This window comes from Hippopotamus amphibius, chromosome 6 (assembly GCF_030028045.1).
Source record: "Hippopotamus amphibius kiboko isolate mHipAmp2 chromosome 6, mHipAmp2.hap2, whole genome shotgun sequence".
In the NCBI taxonomy this organism is placed as follows: Eukaryota; Metazoa; Chordata; class Mammalia; order Artiodactyla; family Hippopotamidae; genus Hippopotamus; species Hippopotamus amphibius.
Window position 1 is genome coordinate 62,740,658 of NC_080191.1, and position 21,641 is coordinate 62,762,298.

At 39.4% G+C, this 21,641-nt stretch overlaps 1 protein-coding gene across 1 annotated transcript in view; it reads right to left on the bottom strand.

The window, feature by feature from the left end:
• Positions 1-2,000: 2,000 nt before the first annotated feature.
• SLC17A5 (solute carrier family 17 member 5) overlaps positions 2,001-21,641 on the bottom strand; it is a 57,312-nt gene continuing 37,671 nt past the window's right edge. The window contains exons 8-11 of the mRNA XM_057740040.1: positions 20,920-21,052; positions 19,396-19,543; positions 6,680-6,770; positions 2,001-3,318 (exon numbers count right to left, since the gene is read on the bottom strand). Coding sequence (XP_057596023.1) covers positions 3,181-3,318; positions 6,680-6,770; positions 19,396-19,543; positions 20,920-21,052 — 510 coding nt within the window. The 3' untranslated portion in view covers positions 2,001-3,180. The remainder of the gene's footprint in view (positions 3,319-6,679; positions 6,771-19,395; positions 19,544-20,919; positions 21,053-21,641) is intronic.

Genomic DNA, 21,641 nt, shown 5'->3' on the forward strand with positions numbered 1-21,641 from the left:
CTAGTGTTCTTCCCCATCAAGGCACATGGAAAAGGACGGCAGAAAATTGGTTACATTTCATTTGGTTTTAGTATTTCCTGTATTCAAAGCTTTTCATAGCAGAACTCCTAGAAAGAAAGTACTTTCTTTCTTTTTTTTTTTTTAAGGTCCGGTTCCCTTAAGCGATCATACTTACTCTTTTCAAGATAGAAAGTAGTTTCTATATTACCCTCTTAAAGCGCAAACTTTTATAACTGGCTTTTCTGCTTATGGTTCCTCTAAAAGGCAGAGGCATCTGAAAAAGCTTTGTGATCCACCTTAATTTACATTTCTATGAGAAAGAGAATTTATTCTTTAAACTGAAATTAAACATTCGCCCCATATCTAGTTATCTGAGGCAGTTAACATGCTTTTCCTGAGGGGAAGGGGACCTGGCCGTTTCCTATAGTGCTCTTCCTGCTTTCAAGTTTAAATAATCTATCGATATTTTTCTATTGGGTGAATTTTATTTTGAACAGTGATAAACTGCCCTCAGAGAAATTATTTACTTTGCAATAGGGTCTAAATTCAAACATCTCTATTTCTGATTTCTTGAAAATGAAAAAAAGCCTGAAGTAAGAAGGACATTAAAATGGTTAATACAAAATGCTGACTCCAGTGTTCATCTCTGGTTTCTTTCATAACTCTGGATCCCAAGGTCAGTTGGCATGCTCATTCCCCCTGGATCTGATTGGTAGGTGGATAATGACATTCTACATGGAAGGTTTCAAAGGCTGGACTCTGTGAAGGAAAAGGTTCGATAAATCAGAGTGTGAGCTCCATGAGAAAAGGGGTTTGCTTTTTTCACGCCCTATCCCGGGTATAAGAACCAAGCCTGGCCCCTGATGAATGTGTGGTAAATATTTGCTGCATAAGTGAGAGAAGTACTTTGCCTGTATTGAACTGAGCGATTCTCAAATACTTTTCTTTTTTTAATGTTTTAAAATTTTAATTAATTAATTAATTTTATTGACTGTGTTGGGTCTTTGTGCTGCACATGGGCTTTCTCTAGTTGTGGCGAGCAGGGGCTCCTCATTGAGGTGGCTTCTCGTTGCCGAGCATGGTCTCTAGGCATGTGGGCTTCAATAGTTGTGATGCATGGGCTCAGTAGTTGTGGCTCATGGGCTCTAGAGTGCAAGCTCAATAGTTGTGGCTCACGGGCTTAGTTGTTCCACGGCATGTGGGATCTTCCTGGAGCAGGATCAAACCCATGTATCCTGCATTCGCAGACAGATTCTGAATCACTGTGCCATTTGTGAAGTCCCGTGTCTTGTTTTTTAAATGATGTTTTTATTTGAATAGGTTATACTGTCACATTTGTTCAGGTGAAGATGACTTCCCCTTCTCGCCCCTGGTTGCCTATTTTTTCTCTCCAGAAGGAACCACTGTTGCCAGTTTCTTGAGTATCAGTCTAGAAATATTACATATATATGTATGTATATTGTATGCATGCTGCACTGTGTGGCCTGTGGGATCTTAGTTCCCCAACCAGGGATTGAACCCATGCCCTGGCAGTGAAAGTGCCGAGTCCTAACCACTGGACTGCCAGGGAATTCCCATACATGTGTATTTTTATGTCCCCAGGAGAGTTTGGTATTTTTGTTTTTTAAAGGCCAGAGAAGACTTGTGTGTCTTTGAGACAGAAGGGAAAGAACAAGAAGAGAGGTAGAGACCGAGGAAGCAAATTAAAGAGGAATTACTGAAGCAAGGTCTAGAGGAGGTGGAGAGGATATAGTCAGTGATGCGGGCATATGCTTTATTAGGAAGAGTGGCCCCTTTTCAGAGTCAGGAAGGGCAGGTTGATGGCAATAGAGGTTTCTGATGCTGCATCACTTAGAGGACCTAAGCATCCTGGCTGAGTGGTGGCAGAGATGTGTGTAGAGGTAGATCATTGGTTTGAGGAAGATGGCAGAGAAGAGGTAAAGTAGCCACTGTGGATACTGGAAGAGATCCATAGAACTGTCAGAGCCAAAAGAATCAATCCAAAAAGATTTATTTTGATGATTTATAAAAGAAATATCACCATAGCAACTTAAAGCTATTTACAGATTTAAAAATAAATTTCAGAAATGTATACACATCATATTACATTAAATAACTTTAGTTAAAATGTTACAGGTAGTGTTGAACATACACAACAAAACATAAATCAAGTTCTAAATCGTATAAATGCCCTCAAAGCATGTTCAAAAACAACTGGAAGATGGTCCAGGAAAAAATGGAAAAATAAGATTTCAGAAACCAGCAATAAAGATAATTATACCACCGGCTGCAGGTGATGTGGAAGTCAAAGTCATTTTAACCTTGAACTGCAACCAGACACTTACATGTAAGACAGAGAGAAAAAAGTGTGAAAGTGTTTTTTTTTTTTTTAATTTAATTATTCTGGTGTAGCTCATAGAACACAGGACTTGAAAATTTATACTCTGACCCACGCGAAGGTAGGACGATGTTATTTGTGGCTAATTGGGCATGACACTTTCTCCTGCAGGTTACATGCCAGGCAATATTCCAGTGCGCTGGGAAGGGAAAGGGTGAACATGTATGGAAACCATGGCTGTGGACTGCCCTATCCCCGCCGGCTCAGGGCTTCATCCACACATTAAAAGCCCCAGGGGAAGAACACCATCCAAAGCCTTGGCGCTGACCCTGGTCTTGGATGCTGCCTCTGGTAAGTGCTGGGCACTGTCCCTGAAGTCAGAGAGGGAATGCTTGGCAGCTGCCTGGGCATGCTTCCCTCGGTGAAGTTGCCAGGCTGAATGATACAGTGGCTGGCAGCTCCGTGGAGATGTTTGAGACCTAAGTGTCAGGGGACTGCTGATGACAGATAATGTTTTGAGGAAAGTGTACAAAAACAGGTGTTTACCAAGACCTGAGAATCATTATCCAGCTTAATTAAGCAAAGGTATAGAGGGGTCCACTTGCAGCCAGGTATGTGACCCTGAATTGTAAGTTCCAGCAAACATGTTATTAATAATTAAAAATAGCTAATTTTACTAATCTGGCAACTAGTGACATTTCATGATTATGAACCTTAGAAATTTAATACAGTACAATTTTTTTCTTGTATACAGATTGCTTACACATTAAAATAGCAAAGGCACTTTTAGGTTACATGATAAAAAAATACATTAATAGAGACAGGATTGTTTATTGGTTCCTTCAGTTTATGTGTACACGGTGATCACTGATGGCCCACTTTTGCACTTCACCTTTGGCGAATAGTGTGAAGAAGATGGCACCAAATACGTTAATAGCAGCAGCGATGCAGAAAACAATTTGCCATTCTGCAATAGTGTTCTGCAGAGAAAGAAAGAAAAAAATGCAAATGAAAAGATTTTGTTTGTAGTCCACTTTAAAAAAAGGCGGTGTCACAGACGGCTTCTATACAGCAGTAGCATTATTCATAAAAGCCGGAAGCAACCCAAATGTCCATCAACAGTGAGACTGGTATATGTGTTCAGTGGAATACTATACAGCAATGAGAACGAATGACCACAACAACATAGATACAGCCCACAAAGAGTACACACTGAAAGATTCCATTGATATAAAGCTCCTAATCAGACAAAACCAATCTATGGCGTTAAAAAGTCAGGATAGTGGTTCCTCTTGGTGGGGGTAAAACAAAGGAAGGGCTACCTGGGGGCTCTGTGAGGGAGATATCACTTCTTGATTGGGTGGGTGCTGGTTACACAGATGTATTAACTTTGTGAAAATTTGTCCAGTTGTATACTTAGGATTTGCGCATTTTAAAAATGCATGTTAGGGCTTCCTCGGTGGCGCAGTGGTTAAGAATCCGCCTGCCAATGCAGGGGACACAGGTTCGATCCCTGCTCCAGGAAGATCCCACATGCTGCAGAGCAACTAAGCCAGTGTGCCACAACTATTGAGCCTATGTTCCACAACTACTGAAGCCCATGCACCTAGAGACCGTCCTCTGCAACAAGAGAAGCCACAGCAATGAGGAGGCCGTGCACCACAATGAAGAGTAGCCCCTGCTCGCCACAACTAGAGGAAATCCGTGTGCGGCAACAAAGACCCAACATAGCCAATAAATAAATAAATAAATAAATAAATAATAAATAAATTAATTAATTAAAAATAAAAATGCATGCTATACTTCAATAAAAAAGTTTACTAAAAATAAAACACTGGAATGTCCTCAAATTGTGTGTTACTAGGAAAGTATTAGGACTTCCCTGGTGGTGCGGTGGTTAAGAATCCACCCGCCAATGCAGGGGACATGGGTTCCATCCCTGGTCGGGAAAGATTCCACATGCAACTAAGCCACAACTGCTGAGCCTGTGCTCCACAACTACTGAGCCCAAGCGCTGCAACTATTGAAGCCTGAGCTCCTCGAGCCCATGCTCTGCAGCAAGAGAAACCACTGCAATGAGAAGCCCATGCACCACAACAAAGAGTAGCCCCTGCTCGCCACAACTAGAGAAAGCTTCATTGCTCGCAGCTATGCAGACCCAATGCAGTCCAAAAAAAAAAAAGTAAAGTATTAGCATTATGCCTGCATATCATCTCCCAAGTTCTCAGGTGGGACGTGTCAGGGGCAGATCAAGTAAGGATGAGTTAAGATGGACTCTGAACTTCAAGTTTTAGGCCTAGCCTGAATGGCACAACACAGGACACAGACGGGATTTGTCAGTAAGAGATCAACAAGACACAATGTGTGTTACATCGATATAAAAATATCCGGTAGTTATCGAACTCTCTAGGTCATGTGACTATGACCTTTAACAACCTTCCCCCTCCCCCCCCACAGTTTCAATGTAACCAGAGTGCTACATGTGCAGCACTTAGGAAAGGAAAAACCAAGCAGCAGACTTGGCAATGAGAAAGAAAAAGGAAAGGCACCAGGAAGTTGGCATGAGGTCATTTATTTAGGAAAAAAGGAAAAACAAGGAGAAAGAAAGGAGCACTCTGTGGTTAATTATACTCATTTGAGATTAATGTATTTTGGTGAAAAAAAAATCTTAGAAATCCATCTTAAATTTTAGGGACTATTTAGATATGCTGGCTAACAATGTGTTACCATCCTAGAGTAGAAGTCGGTCAATAGTTACTAATTACATCATATACCAGAGAGACGGGTTTAAGACAGCTTCTTAGGATTCTAAGACAAAGCTACTCTGTGTGATCTACAGGAGAAAATAATACCTCAGTGTTATCTGGAGGCAACAGGTGACTTAAAATCAATCGATTGTACAAGAAATTGCACAAAAATCCTAGTTTGTTTTTTAATGAAAATTGCAAGTTTTTAGAGAATGCTGTTTTGTCTGTAACAAAATTGAACCTCAGACACACTTTGACCTTTATTTCATTATTATTACTATTATTTGGCCAAGCCGCGAGGCTTACAGGATCTCAGTTCCCTGACCAGGGATTCAACCCATGCCTCTGCAGTGAAAATGCCAAATCCTAACCACTGGACTGCCAGGGAACTCCCTATTTCATTATTTATTTATACTCTGACTCATTCCACAAAGTTTCTGAGGTCATGCAGTAAACTTTAATTGTAATCAATTACAATTGTAAAGGCAAATGTGTTTTTCCTTTTTAGAAATAACGGCCTTTTAAAAAAATTTTATTTTTATTTACTTATTTGGTTGCGCCGGGTCTTAGGTGCAGCAGGCAGGCTCCTTAGTTGGGGCATGCCTGTTGGATCTAGTTCCCTGACCAGGGATCGAACCTGGGCCCCCAGCATTGGGAGCTCAGAGTCTAAACCACTGTGCCACCAGGGAAGTCCTCAATAATGGCCTTTTAATAACATTATACAAATGCTATAACAACGCAGTAAAAATAAATAAAATTAAAATTAAAATTAAAAAAAAAAAAAGCCAGATGAATACATTTCAGGGCTATTCCAGGGCTCACTAACCCATTCCACATAGTAACAGCTTTAAACAGAAAACTTGCCTGTTGTCTCTTTGTAACTTTTCTATTTTTTAATTTTAATTTTAATTTTTTTTGTAGTGACTTTTTAAAATTAGTTATCTATGAGTATTTTATACATATTAGTGTATATATGTCAACCCCAATCTCCCAGTTCATCCCACCCCACCCCCTGCTTTCCCCACTTGGTGTCCATACGTTTGTTCTCTACATCTGTGTCTCTATTTCTGCCTTGCTCCTCCTAACTTCTCTCCAACTGTCTTTGTGGAACTACTGAGAATAAGTCCCATCTTTCAGGTATGTGAAGACACCTATAAGTCTTCCTAAGTCTTCTGCTCTTCTAAACATTCTTGATTATTTCCACTCTTCCTATTCATTCACACGTGATTTCCTGACACCTTCGTGGTTCTGCTTCTTGAATAATTTTACATTGCCAATTTTTATTTGTTCAAACCAAAGATACAAGTTATTTATCTGGTATAATATCACAACTTTTAAGTACTTGTGTGGTTTCAGTTACAAGATCTTCATTTAACTTAGTTCTATTGTTCTGTCTAAAATTCAAAGAGTGTTCTTTGAAAATATATTTTCCTACCTATTAAAGTATTTAGCTTTTCGTTGCTGTAAATAATTACATAAGGATAGACATTCAGAATTTTACCCCTAATTAAAATATACTCAACTTTGACACAGATGTGCAGCTTCACATGAACGGTCTAGACCTTTTCAGTTTATAAGCAAATTATCTATTTACCTCAGGGGTCAGACTTCTAGCAATGATGGGCCCAATCATTCCGGGAATAGTGGCAAAGGTATTCGTGATGCCCAGGAGGATACCAGCGTACCTGCAGAAACATTTTCATAGAGGTTTATTATTGGGTTACACATTTTTTTTCGGGGGGGGGGGCACTGCGTGACTTGTGGGATCTTAGTTCCCTGAGCAGGGATCGAACCTGTGCCCCCCTGGAATGGAATCTTGGAGTCCTAACCACTGGACTGCCAGGGAATTCCCTGCATTACACATCTAAATAGCTTCTGTCCACAGATAGCTAGACCATCCTCAGGTTGTATTCTTGTGAAATTTTATATCTAAATGAAATGTCTTACTGAAATAGGACTAAATATTTAGCTGGTGAAAAACTTGCATTTCAATAGCTCTAACATCATAGAGAGGAACACAGCCACTGAAATGATCCCTTTTATAGTGAAATAGAAAAGTGATAAGATATGATTTTAATACAAGACTGTATCTAGAGAGGAAGCTTCATGTGTCTTAAAGTTTAAGATAAAAAAAATTTATTTCCTGATTATAAAATTTATATCATTGTTAAAAACTAAAAAAAAATTACAAAGAAAGTAAAATTACTTATAATCCTTCTATATAGCAATAATCAGCATTAACATTTTGGTAAATATCCTAATTATTTTCTCTGTCTATATTTTTAATATATTATTATAGAATCATATTGAACACACAATTTCACAACTTACTTGTTCAACTTATTATGTATCTTCTTGTAGCTAAGTCCTTGCACACTGTCCCAGAAGTAGACAAGTTGGGTTTATATATACTGTGTGTATATGACAAAAATGCATATTGAGCTCTGTCTTTTCAGAATTATTATTGTCCTCAAAGCTAGTACTTTGTGTTTTAAGAGGTAATCATTCTCTAATTCAACTTTGCTAATTCTGACTTCATAATCTCCCTGAAAACTCATGTTTTATTCCCCTTTATCATTTCCAGTGGCCAGTGCAACATATGTGCTCATTCAGTATATGCTGACGAGAGACGTGCGTGTGACCTGCAGTCGTTCAGGCCCCATGCATGGTCCCATGGGGCTCTGGCTGCATCAACTGCTGGAGCTTTGTCCCACGGAGACTAGCACCCCTCCTGGGCTTTGACTCCAAAGGATCGTACAGTATGCCACATTTTGGATTACATGCTAGGGTTGCTGAACATTATTCTAAGTTGTTGTTTGTATCGATAGTTGTGTGTATTAATTGAAGAACCTGGTATTTTGTCCTGTAGATGGCCCTACATTTTGGATTTTGTAGACAGGCATCATTTGACACAGTCTCATGTCCCCTGTATTTCCTGTACACTGGTCGTATCTAGACTTGAGATCCTAGAGGGTTCATTAGAGTTAAAAATTACTTACCCAAGTAAATGGCATTTATTAAGTTATTTTTCATAAAAGTCATCTAGGTATATTAGTCTAGTCCAATTAGAGCTTTTAATTATTTAATGGGATAATCAGTGTTATTATAAAATTGCTGTCAAAATTAAAGAAGCTTGATGTTTATTAGACCATATAGTTTTACTGTGGGATAACACTATTTCTATCAGGGTTTAGGATCCTCAGTACCTTGGCTGCAGACTACTGACCTGAAATTCCTCTCCCCACTTTAGACATGGAAAGTGCCTGCTGTGGACTGAATTGTGCCCCCCCAGTCCATACTTCCAATGTGAGACTCTGTTTGGAGACAGGGCTTTTAGGAGGTGATTAAGGTTAAATGAGGTCATAAAGGTAGGATCCCAACCTAACAGGATTGGTGGCCTTACAAGAAGAGGAAGAGCGATCTCGCTCTCTGTCTCTATGAGCACATATGGAGGAAAGGCTCTCTGGTGAAGAGAGCCCTCACCAGAACCTGATCCTGCTGGCATCCTGACCTCAGACTTCTAGCCTTAAGAACTGTGAAAAAATCAACTTCTGTTTTTTTAAGCTACTCAGCCACATGGTATCTGGTGTGGCATCCTAAGTTGATGGATACAGTGCCTAAATAAAATATTCTGCTGAACCTAATTCAGTTATCTACAAACATCACGAATTTTTATGTTGAAAACTCGTGCGTACAGGGTACAATAGCAACAACACACACACAGATCTTTTTGGCTTATGACCTTTAGGGAGTGGATCTTAAATGAACCAAGCTTGGCAGAACCTGTGCTGTTTTTTTTTTTTTTTTTTCCGAACCATTAACACCTTGGCAGTAGGAGGAACCGACTGCAATGTTGCCAGGCTTTTTCAGTGACAGATATTAAGTGCAGACGAATGCCGTGAAATTCTAAATGTCAGCACCAAGAAGCTCATTCAAGTATTTATATTACACTTGGCCAGGAAAGGCCATGAAAGATTGATGAGAGCCTGGAAGGAAAACATGTTGTATGGACTCAGACTGGATCCTGTGCTATTGGACTCCTAGAATTCTGTGGGATTAACAGTTTAAAATCTATCCAAATCCCTTGAATCTGGGCAACAAAAGTATACACAGAAAATATCTATTTTAGTCCATAGAAGAAAGGCTTAGAAAATACCACGTAGACACGTATTATATGCTAATAGGAATACTGACTGCCTATTTTGAAAAACCTAATGTCAGTCAGGGTTGTAAGTATTTTACATATCTTATCCCATTTTAATAAATAGTAAAATGAACTCCAAGAGGTAAGGATTATTATCTTCATTCTATAGATAAGAAAGAAAGACTATAAAATGTTACCCAATTTGCCTGATTCCAAATCAGTACTTAATATTGGAATGTTATAATCTATAATGCTGGGGCTTGTGGTGAAAAATTAAGCATGAGAAAAATCAATCTTTCCTACAGATTGAATTCAGTGATGACTATGTTTTCAATAAGGCAGGAATAGAGATACATAAAATGTCCATCAACAGAGGAATGGATAAAGAAGATGTGGTACATATATACTCAGCCATAAAAAAGAATGAAATAATGCCATTTGCAGCAACATGGATGGACCTAGAGACTGTCATACCAAGTGAAGTCAGACAGAGAAAGACAAATGTATGATATCGCTTCCATGTGGAATCTAAAAAAAAAATGGTACAAGTGAACTCATTTACAAAACAGAAATAAGAGTCACGCATGTAGAAAACAAACTTATGGTTACCCGGGGGAAAGGTGACAGGGGAGGGATAAATTAGGAGTTTGGGACTGACATATACACACTACTGTATACAGAATAGATAACTAATAAGGACCTACTGGATAGCACAGGGAACTCTACTCAATACTCTATAATGACCTATATGGGAAAAGTATCTAAAAAAGAGTGGATACATGTATATGTACAACTGATTCACTTTGTTGTATACCCGAAACTAATGCAACACTATAAATCAACTACACTCCAATAAAAATTAAAAAAATAAACTATAGTCTCCTTGAGAACAGAATCTGAGTCTGCTTAGGACACATACCACTTTGGACAGTAGATGCTCGGTAAATATCTGTTGGATAAATTTTTTAAAACTATGTTTTATTTTCCCGCAATTTATCTATTATTCTCAGAGTAAGGGGGGAAAAGGATGAACTAAACCAAATTGTTGATTATGAAGATACTCCTCAAATGTGCAAGAAACACATCCCTCATCCCACTGCTTCCCTTGGAACATAGTCAATTCTCATCACAGTTTCTAAACAATTATAATTATAATGCACGAAGGTGATCCAATGGTTCAAACCATTTTAATAGTAAATACCAGTTACTGCTGTCATCCACCCATCCATTCATTCATTTAACAAACAATTCTTAAGTATGTAATTTATGTCAACCACAATGGAAGACTCTGGTGTCCAGCAGTGAATTAAACATAGTTCTTGTTCTCAAGGAGCTCACAGTTTACTTAATGAGAAAGACTATGGGCCAATAATGTACAACATAGTAGCCTGAATAATCAAACTATGTTAGAGATTTGAACCAGGTTTTATAGAAGCATAGAACCTCACTGTGGCCTTAATCAACCCTCTGTGTGGGTAGGGGACATTTGAGGGGAGCAAGGAGGGGCTGCCTCCGGAAAAGCTTCTTAGAGGAAGTGGTGCCCGAGTTTGGCCATAAGAGATAAGAAGCAGCAGAGGAAGTAAAGGGCGGGGATGAAAACGCGTGAAGTCTTGGCAGTTAAAGAAACAGGACAAGGGCCCACGCAGCATGTCCAGACGTGGAAATTGCTGGGCTTGCCAAATTTCCACTCATTTTCAGCCATTTAGCTTGAGATTTGAACTATAATAAGTCCTAGGAACCACAGCCTGTTAGTAACTTCCCAAACTTTCTTTCACTGTCTTACTGTTCTAAGCTTGAACGCCACCACGTGCCCACTGCCTTCCTGAAATATGCCTTTGATATTCAGGAGCTCTACTGTTTTCTCTGATTGTTCACTGGTTTCTAGCTTATTTTTCTAAAACAAATCGTGCACTTGAAACATTTATAATGAATACTATATTAAGATGTGATATTGGTGGAATGTCTTTGTTTCATAAAAGATTTCTTCTATATGATTTAATATGTGTGAGAAAATTCAAGCTTATAAAAGCCAGATGATTTGCGATGAGACTGATGTGAAGTCATGTGTCACAGCTGGTATAATCTCAAGTCAAATAAAAATTAGATCACTTATTTCAGCCATGTGAAGTTTATTTAGTGGTTTAAATGGAATAACTACATTATTCTTATTTTATTTTGAATTCCAAGTATTATTTTATTTCTTTTCTGCTTTTTTAAATTTGTACTATATTGAAATTTAATAAAATTAGTCATTTTAACAGCAAAATAAACTGTTTAGCTTCATACCATATCTAGATAAAAATTTTTGTTTTTTTTTGACTTATAGTTCTTACAAAATGTCAGGGCTGGACAAGGGTCTTTAAGACCTAGAGTTCAACCACCCACCTGATTCTTGAAGCCCAGTTCCAAGATCCTGCCTGCAGGCTGTCCAGTAAATGCTTGAGGACAACACCTGATCATCCTCCAAGCCAGTAGACACTTACCTAGATGCAAGCAGGGGCTGGGTTTCCTTCATGTTTATGTCTTCAACATTTGGTACAGTGCCTGGCACAGTATTTGTTTAATGACTAGATTCATTACTCAGCATGCTATGACACTGAAATTTAGTAATTACAAATCTACCTAATTGTATATCCAATTCATCTTTCTCCATCTTGTCCAAAAGGATATCAAGGGAGACCTTGTTGAAATCCTGATATATCAAATATACTGTGTATACAAGGTTGAAAATGATGTTGAGAAATTTGATATTTTTGGGCTTGACCCAATGGTGGCTCCTTAGTGATCAATATTTTCTTTTCTAAGAGCTCACTAACCATCCCTTTAGTATTTTACTTGGATTGATTTGTGACCCTGATCACGGTACCTGACTCAAAGTTTGCCAGAAAATAATAATGAAGTTTATGGCATTATGTGCAAATGCATTTATTACATTATGAGCTAAGTGTTCTCTCTCTTTGTGCGGTCTATTTAATCCTCAAAACAATTTTATAAGGTAGGTACCATGGATATTTGTTTTTTCCTTCTGTAGCATTCACTTTCATGTTCTTTTGACAATAGCTCCAATTTCTATTTGATGATCCAGTTTTCCTTCACTGCCAGTTTAAGAGAGCACTATTGGGCCCTTGCCAGATTCCAGAGCTCTGACAGACTTCAGGTACCTGACCAATTACGAACTACACTGCAGCTCTGTGAAATGAAGTGGGGGGCTTCGCACCCTGCTTCTGGCTGGGTGGTGCTGAGCCAGTTTTATGTTTCTTATCATTTTTATTTCCCATGTTTATTTACTTAGTTTTATAATAAAATCATATTAACTGAGGCAACCAAAGTATGTGTCTGTTCTCTGCAATGAGTTCTTTTTCCTGAGTTTTCTAAATAACTACTAGTGCCTCTTCAATGACCAATTTTTAAGATCTTTTAAGTAAGTCACTGAGAGGCACCTTGACGTAGCAGAAAGATCCCTGGACCATGGAGCTGGAAGACCTGGATTCAAGCCTTCAGTCTGCCGTTCGCTAACTGTGACTTTGCAAGTTACACAGCTCCTCCGTGCCTGAGTTTCCTCATCTTCCAAATGAGTTCTTTTGTGTTCATATCTTCACGTGGATGTTACCAATGCCTCCCTCAGCATCCACACCCATGAGGTTTAGGGGCTCTGACTCCTTCACCACTCACTCTAGGGGTGGGTGCTAACTGTGCTAAAGTCTAATGGTATTCCTTTGGCGATGAGGGTTGGTTGAGGGGTGGATATGTGACTCGGTTTTGTTCTAAATGAAGCCCATCTTTGCATGATGGAAGGAGGAAAAGATCCTTTTCTTTCTTGCTTGATGTGAATGAAGAAGTGTGTAATCATTGTTACTGGCAATCATTTCACTGTGTGATTTTATAAGCAGACCCCACCTTAGGATAAAACTGGTATGAAAGGCAGAGTAGAGAGTTGAAAAGAAACGAGTCTTGGGTGAGATTAGTGGACAGCTGGATATCAACTCCTGCCTGAAGCTGAGTGTCTCTGGACCTTACACTAGTAGATAATGATGTTTAGGCAGCTTGAGTTAGGATTTCCATTCCTTCAACTAAAAGCATCTGAGAAGTAACACAGCCTGGTCCTCTTTTGTGTCAAAACTATCAATTCCCATAGTCCTTTGGCTCAGCTTGTCAAAATCTCAAGCCTAGGTCAATTCAATAGCACATTTTCAGTCCTATACTTGGGCTGCTGAACAACACTCAAAACGCTTTAAAAAGAACCAGGAATCTGCATTTGTTGCCCCTTTGCTGTTCTCATAGACATTAAAATTTGAGAACCACTGCCAATAAACAACTATTTCAAAACTATCAACCATGAAGGGAGGGAAAAAAAGCTAAGGATGGACATGTACTGGTGGAGGATTCTGAGACCCAAGCATGTTAATATGCTGAGACAAGAAAGCCAGTAAAGGATGAGAGGTTAAAAGTTAAAAGACATTTTTAAAATTTTGTTATTATTATTATTTTTGGCTGCATCAGGTCTTTGTTGCGGTGTGCAGGCTTTCTCTAGTTGTGGCAAGTGCAAGCTACTCTTCATTTCAGTGCTCGGAATTCTCATTGCGGTGGCTTCTCATTACGGAGCACGGGCTCCAGGCACATGGACTTCAGTAGTTGCAGCACGTGGGCTCTAGAGTGTGTGGGCTTCAGTAGTTGTGGTGCATGGGCTCAGCAGTTGTGGCTTGCAGTGCCCAGCGCAAGGCCCAGTGGGGAGGAACTGAGCACAGGCTCAGTAGTTGTGGCACGTGGGGTTAGTTGCTCTGTGGCATGTGGGATCTTCCTGGCCCAGGGATCGAACTCATGTCCCCTGCATTGGCACGTGGATTCTTAACAACTGCGCCACCAGGGAAGTCCAGATTCCTAGTTCTGTGATCAACAATTCTGCTTCATTTTTAGCAAGCACTCCTGATGATTTTGATGTGGATGGGTTAAGGATCCCACTTTGAAACCACTGCTGTATTCTGTCTTTATTTCTTCATCTTTCCATTCATTCCTTAAGTTATTGCAGCCTAGCTTCCTTCTTGCTCCATGGAAGCACTGTCACCAAGATTGTTAATGAACTTCTCCATCTGGTTGTCTGATCCAAGGAACACATTCATTCTTATTTTACTTGACTTGTCTGGGGCATCTGACAACGTTGATCAAGGCCTCCCTTTGGGGATCCTAATCTCTACTTATTTTCCTTATCCTTCTCCCATTGCTTCTTCTCAGTTACCTCTACATCAGGCTCTTCTTCCTCTTAATGGATTCCCAAGGTTCTCATCACAGTTTACTGCGTAATTTTATCCAATTCATGGCTTCATCTATTACTCATATGTTGACCACTCCTACATCTTTATCTCTTGTCCAGCTCCCATTCTTTTTTTTTTAAATTAATTAATTAATTAATTTTATTGGCTGTGTTGGGTCTTTTTTGCTGTGCCCGGGCTTTCTTTTTAGTTGCAGTGAGTGGGGGTACTCTTTGCTGTGGTGCACAGGCTCCTCATTGCCATGGCTTCTCTTGTGGTGGAGCATAGGCTCTAGGCGCATGGGCTTCAGTAGTTGCGGCACACGGGCTCAATACTTGTGGCTCATGGGCTCTAAAGCTCAGGCTCAACAGTTGTGGCACGTGGGCTTAGTTGTTCTGCGGCATGTGGGATCCTCCTGGAGCAGGGATCGAACCCGTGTCCCCTGCATTGGCAGGTGCATTCTCAACCACTGCGCCACCTAGGAAGCCCTCCGTTTCCATTCTTGAACTGAAGACTGGATAGTCTTGGCTTCCCTGACACCACATTCTTGATTTTCCTTCTATCTCCCCATTGCTCCTTTTTGGTCTCCTTTTCTGGTTATTTCCCCTCTTTCTGGTCTCTACGTGTTTGTCAGTATCCAGTCCTGAGGATCACTTATCTTGTCGTTCTACTCTCTCTCATTAGGCAATCCTTGTCTTTAATAACTCTGAAATGTGGATTACTATTCGCTAATTTTCATTTCTGGTCAGACTGATTTTCTGAGTTCTAGATCCAAATGTCAAACTGCCCACAGTTACTCTTTTCTAAGTGTTTCACAAATATCTAAAATTTGACATGTGAAATTTTAACTTCCCCCAAGACTCTTCTTTTCCCAGAAATCCCAGTTTCAGTAAGTGGCACAACTATCTGCCCATGCAAAATACATGGAAATCATCATCCTTGATACCTTCCTCACTCTTCAGGTCTAATCTACTGTCAAGTCCCATCTAGTGTATTTACAAAGATCTCAAATCTATCTACTTCTTCACATCTCCTATCTTCATTCCAAGCCATCATCACCTGCTATATGAGTTACTGCAATAGCCTCCTAATTGGCATCCTCTACTTGTATCTGTCCACACAAGAGTGACCTTAAAATACAGAGAATGTCACTTCCTACCGGATACAATACAAAACACTTACTTGTAGGCTCCTGCTTACTCCCCAGTGGCTTTTTCCTTGCATTTCAGCCACAAATGACCTTCTCTCAGTTAAGTGAAGTACATCGTTACGGACTGAATGTTTGTGTGCTTCCAAAATTCATATGTTGAAGCCCTAACCCTCAATGTGACTGCATTTGGAGACAGGGTCTTTAGGAGGTGATAAAGTCTAAATGAGATTGTAAGGGTGGGACGCTAATCTGACAGGGCTGGTGCCCTTATAAGAGGAGTAAGAGACACCAGAACTCTCTCCCTCTTGGCACCCACCCATGCACACATACCTGAGGAAAGGTTGTGTGACCCTGTAGTGAGGAGGCAGCCCTTCTGCAAACCAGGAAGAGTCCTCACCAGAAACCAACTGTGTTGGCACCTTCATCTTGGAATTCTAGCCTCTAGAACTGTGAGAAGATTTCTGTTGTTTAAGGTACCCAGTCTACGGTGTTTTGTTCTGGTAGTCCAAGCAGACTAAGACACACACCCATTTCTTCTTCCTGTCATGTGAATTCTTCTGTCAGGAATAGTACTTCCTTTTTGCCTAACTTCTTCTTACCCATTCTTCAGGCTTTGGCTTAAGTATCACTTCCTCAGAAACACCTTCCCTTGCTCCCTGATCTGCATTATATCCCCCTACTATATTCTATCAATTTTCTCTTCAAAAAGTTGGTTTTTATTTGTGTGATTCTTTCATGTCCACCACCCTAAGAACTCCACAGGCCAGGCAGGGCTGTGCTGTTTTGGCTGGCACCTGGTAGGCATTTGATAAGTACTTGTTGAAAGAATGAATTATCATCATAATATATTTCAATTGTTTACCTTCCATTGTTTCTTTCCTGAACTAGACTAATCTCCTTGCAAGAAGGAGCTGGGTTTTATTTTCTGTAGTGCCACGCAGAGGGCTGAATGTACAGTGGGTACTCTATAAATGTTTGTCATACACATGAGAAGACTGCACCAGACCAGGGTCTCCCGCTCGAAGGTACAAGGGATGTGAAGGATCCTTTAGACCCCTGAGGATCTAAAGATGTAGATTCTAGTTCAGTAAGTCTGGGGAGATGCCTGAGAATCTGCATTTTGCACAAGCTCCCATATAATGATGTGTCACTGGTCCATGGACCACAGTCTGCATAGTAAGATACAAGAATACTCTAAATCCTTCCTAGTTCTAACTTTCTATGATTTTATAAACTACATGCTTGTAGTTTATAAAAACGTCATTTGTTTAATTTCCCTCAAGGGAAATCCTTTCCAGATTCCTTTTCTAATCAGTAGCATAAAGGAACAGTCCTTTAATTATTTGCTATTCCTTGAATCCTTTTCTCTACTTTGTAAATCTTAAGTCCAAGTCTCAAGTACCAGGCAGAGATGTTTTTAGGCCTGTGGGCTCCCTCCGAGCCCCTCCCACTGAAATGGCTTCTTACGCCTTTACTCCTTCCACTTCAATGGGCTCTTTGTTATTTCAGTTATGTTTGCATCCAATCTTTCAAACTATCACTACATTTAACAAAGTTTTCTTGAGGTTAATTTACTTTTCAAGCATTCTTCTCTTTCCTCATTATGTTAAACTCCTTCAGTTCTTTTTTTTTTTTCCCCACCTGAGTTGCACAGCATATGGAAACTTAGTTCTTCCACCAGGGATTGAACCCGTGCCCCCTGCAGCGGAAGCATGGAGTCTTAACCACTGGACTGCTGGGGAAGTCCAAGACTCCTTCAGTTCTTAACTCACCAATATGCATACTGAAAAAACATTTTCTGGCTTGTAAAGTTCACAAAATTCTTCCCTTATTTTTTATTTCTTGTAAGAAAGACCTTTAAAGAAAAGTGTTGATTGATGCACAATAAGATTAATACACAAATAGTTTTTTAGAAAGAATTTTGATATGGTACTGAATATGAAAGTCTATTTTCATTCTTCCATTCACGTAATTGATTGACTGAGCACTGACCATGGCCCAGCACAGGGCCAGGTGCTGGTACTGCTGGGGTTAATGAGACAGACTTGGGCCCTGACCTCTCAGAGATTATAGCCCCAGAGCTTTTGCTTAGGCTACCTTTTGCTTCAAATGGTTTCTTGGCCCAATACCCAAGTGTCACTGGTTTTCTTTCCTTGGTTCCCCACTGTTAAGGGTATGTAGCGCTGAAGCTCCTATTTTCTTAGTATGATCATATAAATCAACCACTCAACAAGTATGGACTGGGGGTGCCTCTCCTTGTGCAGAAGCTGTGATATGGATACATAATATGTCTCAGTCTGAGGAAGCTTACATGCAAACTGGGGAGATAAGAGAAGAGTTACATTTAGAAATAATTACAAATTAAGGTATGGTATCCAGCATAAAATTATAAACTGAGAAAAGGAAGAGGAAAAAGCACAACGGTCTGGGAAGGCTTAATGAAGAACTGGGATGTGAACTGGGAAGGATTCAGATGGAGGAAGAGGAAAGGCAATGGACCACGGGCTGAGAATGAGCCCCAGTATTCTGCATCATGGAGCAGCCGACAGGACACTGCCCAGAGCTAGGAAGAAGACTCCGATCCTATGGAGGCTTCCTGGACTTCTTATGTAAAACAAGAGACTGGATTAGAATGATTTCAAAGGTCCACTCAAGTTCTATGAACATCACTTTGTTGGAGCTTATCTAGAAGTATTTATTGAAGGGATGGGAGACTGAGGATTAACAGGAATCAGAAGATTCTGTGGTAGCCTAGGTGTGAAGAATTAGGGGTAGGGGAAAGATGGTAGGAGACTTGCATTTTCTCCAAAGATAAATTCATGTTCATTATTTAAAAAAAATTAGGGGTGCCAAGTCCTCTGGGTTAAAATATTTACATAGTCCCCTCCTCTACCTTGTCAACTAGCACAAAAGGATTCTAGAAGAATGTGGCCCAAAGAATATCTCCAGAGAAATAGTTATAGAAAGAATTCTGGGCTCAAAAGTAAGATTTTAGGGGGAAGTTTTGGCTCTATCATTTATTAGCTGTGTGGTATAAGATGAGTCACTTGACTTCTCTGAATCTGAGTTTTCTCAGTCATAAAATAGGTTAGAAATACCTATCTCATAGGAATGCTTTAAGGATCAAAGAAGATAATGTTTGTGAAGATTGTCTGTAAGCTATCAAGTGCTAGACAAATATATTTGCACGTAGGTAAGATCAAAATTGGACAAATAACTTCGTCTGGTCTTGGGCATTCATCCATCCAACTAAATGCCCACCATGTGTCAAGCTCCACGGTGAACCCTGAGAATGGTAAGACAGAGCCTCTGCTGACACAGAGTTCCTATTCTAGCTGGGTGTTCTGTGTAATGTTTTTATGGGAACACCTGGACAGAGGTGATGATAGTTAAAAGTTTAAATTTAAAAACAACTTCATGCTTTAATTATCGTGTAAACTGAAACCTTGTTTAAGAATTTAAAGTCTTTCCTAGAGTAGTCAAATTCATGGAGACAGAAAGTAGTAGAATGGCAGTTGCCAGGGGCTGGGGGGTGAGGGAGGGGGAATGGGAGCTAGTGTTTAACGGGTCCAGGGTTTCAGTTTGGGAAGATAAAAAAGTTCTGGAATATATCATGGTGATGGCTGCATAATAATGTGAATGGATGTACTTAATGCCACAGAACTATATTCTTAAAAATGGTTAAAATGGTAAATTTTATATTATGTATATTTTATCACAATTAAAGAAAGTAATTTAAAGTCAGAACCAGTCTTTATATCAGTACTCACGAGGGAGCAATGTCCAGATGGTTGATGCTAAATCCAGAAGAGCAAAAGCCTCCCAGTGTTGTTGATATGGTTAGGAATGCAACAGCCAAAGAATAGTCACAGCCTATACATCCAGCGGCTATCAGGAATACTGCAGGTCCGATCATTCCTGGAGTTGGAAAAAAGGAAGCCTCAGCATTAATATCTGCTTGCTCTTTAATATAGTATAACTCTGAGATTTGATATTACTGCCACCTACTGTAGAAACAATGTACTGCCTAGAAGACAGTTTAAATTACAGTTTCATGAAAAAAAAATTGCTGGAAAACATATAGGATTAGTGCAACTAGTATAAAGGGTAAAAAAAAATTTCATCATGCAAGGTTATGAAATCTACATGTGACCAGGACTCAGCTAAAGTTCTGTAATGTTTAAGAAAAGAGCAAGAGAATGACTAAAAAATATGGTTCTAGAGAGAAGCAATAGTTGATACAGAATGATTCAAAATTCACATGACCAAAGAAGATAAACTAAATAATAAACTTGATTGGATAAAGTTAGAAAAACACTCCATCTAGGTTTTGACAACTGAAAACAATATGCGGAGCTTATCACAGGCAGTTAAGCATAAAATACAAGTAATACAGGAAGGGACGTAATGAGTGGGCTGCTGTTTTTTCTCTGTGTCAATAGCAGTGCCATCCAACAACTCTCTGTGAGGGTGGAAATGCTGTATTTATATATACGGCAACAAAGGAACTTATTTTAAAATTTCAGTTACATTTAAACAGCCACGTATGGCTAGTGGCTACTGTACTGGATAGAGCTGGTCCACAGAAAGCCAAAAAGGAAAAACATCAAATTAAATCTAAAGGGATTTATTTCACCTGTAGATGTGGAAAAATTTCTCGAGAGTTGAGGTCAGTAAGCAGTGGGACTGGACAGCACATTCCAGCCGTAGGTGCTCAGGAGGTGTTTTCAGAATTACCCTGAACAGGGTCCTTTTACAATGTAATTACTGAAGTACAGTCATCAGTGCCTTCAAAGTTCTCTATTTACTTGAATAATTGTCCTGAATAGTTTTAAATTTTTCTGAAATCAGAGTCTGAAACACATGATTATTTAAGGTTCCTTTGAGTTCTTTCGTTTATACCTCCCCATTTGATATAATGATGTTAGTATATATTTTTGATTGAAATTTAAAATAGAAAGGGGATGGAGACTTAAAAATCTTATCTTCATTGCAAACAGAGTTGAATACAAAGTGATTTATTAACTTCTGGGGAAGATTTTTCAGCAAAGCAAGTCATTTTTTTTTTTATAATTATAAGAGTATGGTAGAAATAATAGGATATTATAAATCTTAATCCTCAAAATGCATCATTCAGAAAGAACCGTCTCATATAGACATGCACTGCATGCGTTAAAATATATTGTTTTAATATGCGAACAAATGACTAATATTATCATTTTTATTTTGCCTTGCATTGTAAACACAATAAATAATTGTAAACCAAAAAGAAAACCTGATTCGTTTTTACCTACCTATAAGGGTAAAAACTCTTCGAACACATAGAGTTGAAAAATTCCATTTTGCCCTTAAATTGTCAGCAACCTGACCAGACAGGATCATACATAACCAAGAGCCTAAATAAGGGACTGCAGATAAAAACCCATTCTGGAAGGAATAAGAAGATCCAGGGTTAATTATGGAGGCAGGAAGAACCAAAATAACACCCACACACCCACCACCCACCGTAACATGAAAGCAAAAAAAAAAATACACAGCAATATTCTATTAGTTTTTATATAACATAGTCAATAAATTTGGTTAGAAGGATTATGGGATTCAGTTCAATGCAGTCCCAGACAGCCTGTCTCAGAGGGAACCAGAGGTCCACACAGTCCAGTCTGCTCAGGGTAATTTTGAATGTTATTTTGGGACTTGGGCTGTAGCTTCAGTGAGAGAAGACATCTTCCTATTAGCTTATGGATATTCCCCATGGGATGGTTTTCATTTATTTATTTTAAAAATATTTGTTATTATAAAATAAAATTCAGAGAAAACCACGTAAGTCAAATGTACAGCTTAATGAATTATTCTAAAGTGAGCACCATGAAGGTGCTGTTTGAAACTGCACTGCTCTCTTCCGGCTTCTCTCTTGAGGATCCCCCGACCCACTCCAACTCCATCTACTGCATGATCAACCTGGGCCTGGGCACTGATGAAGTGACAGCAGAGGAGCCAGTGCTGCTGTTCCTCGTGA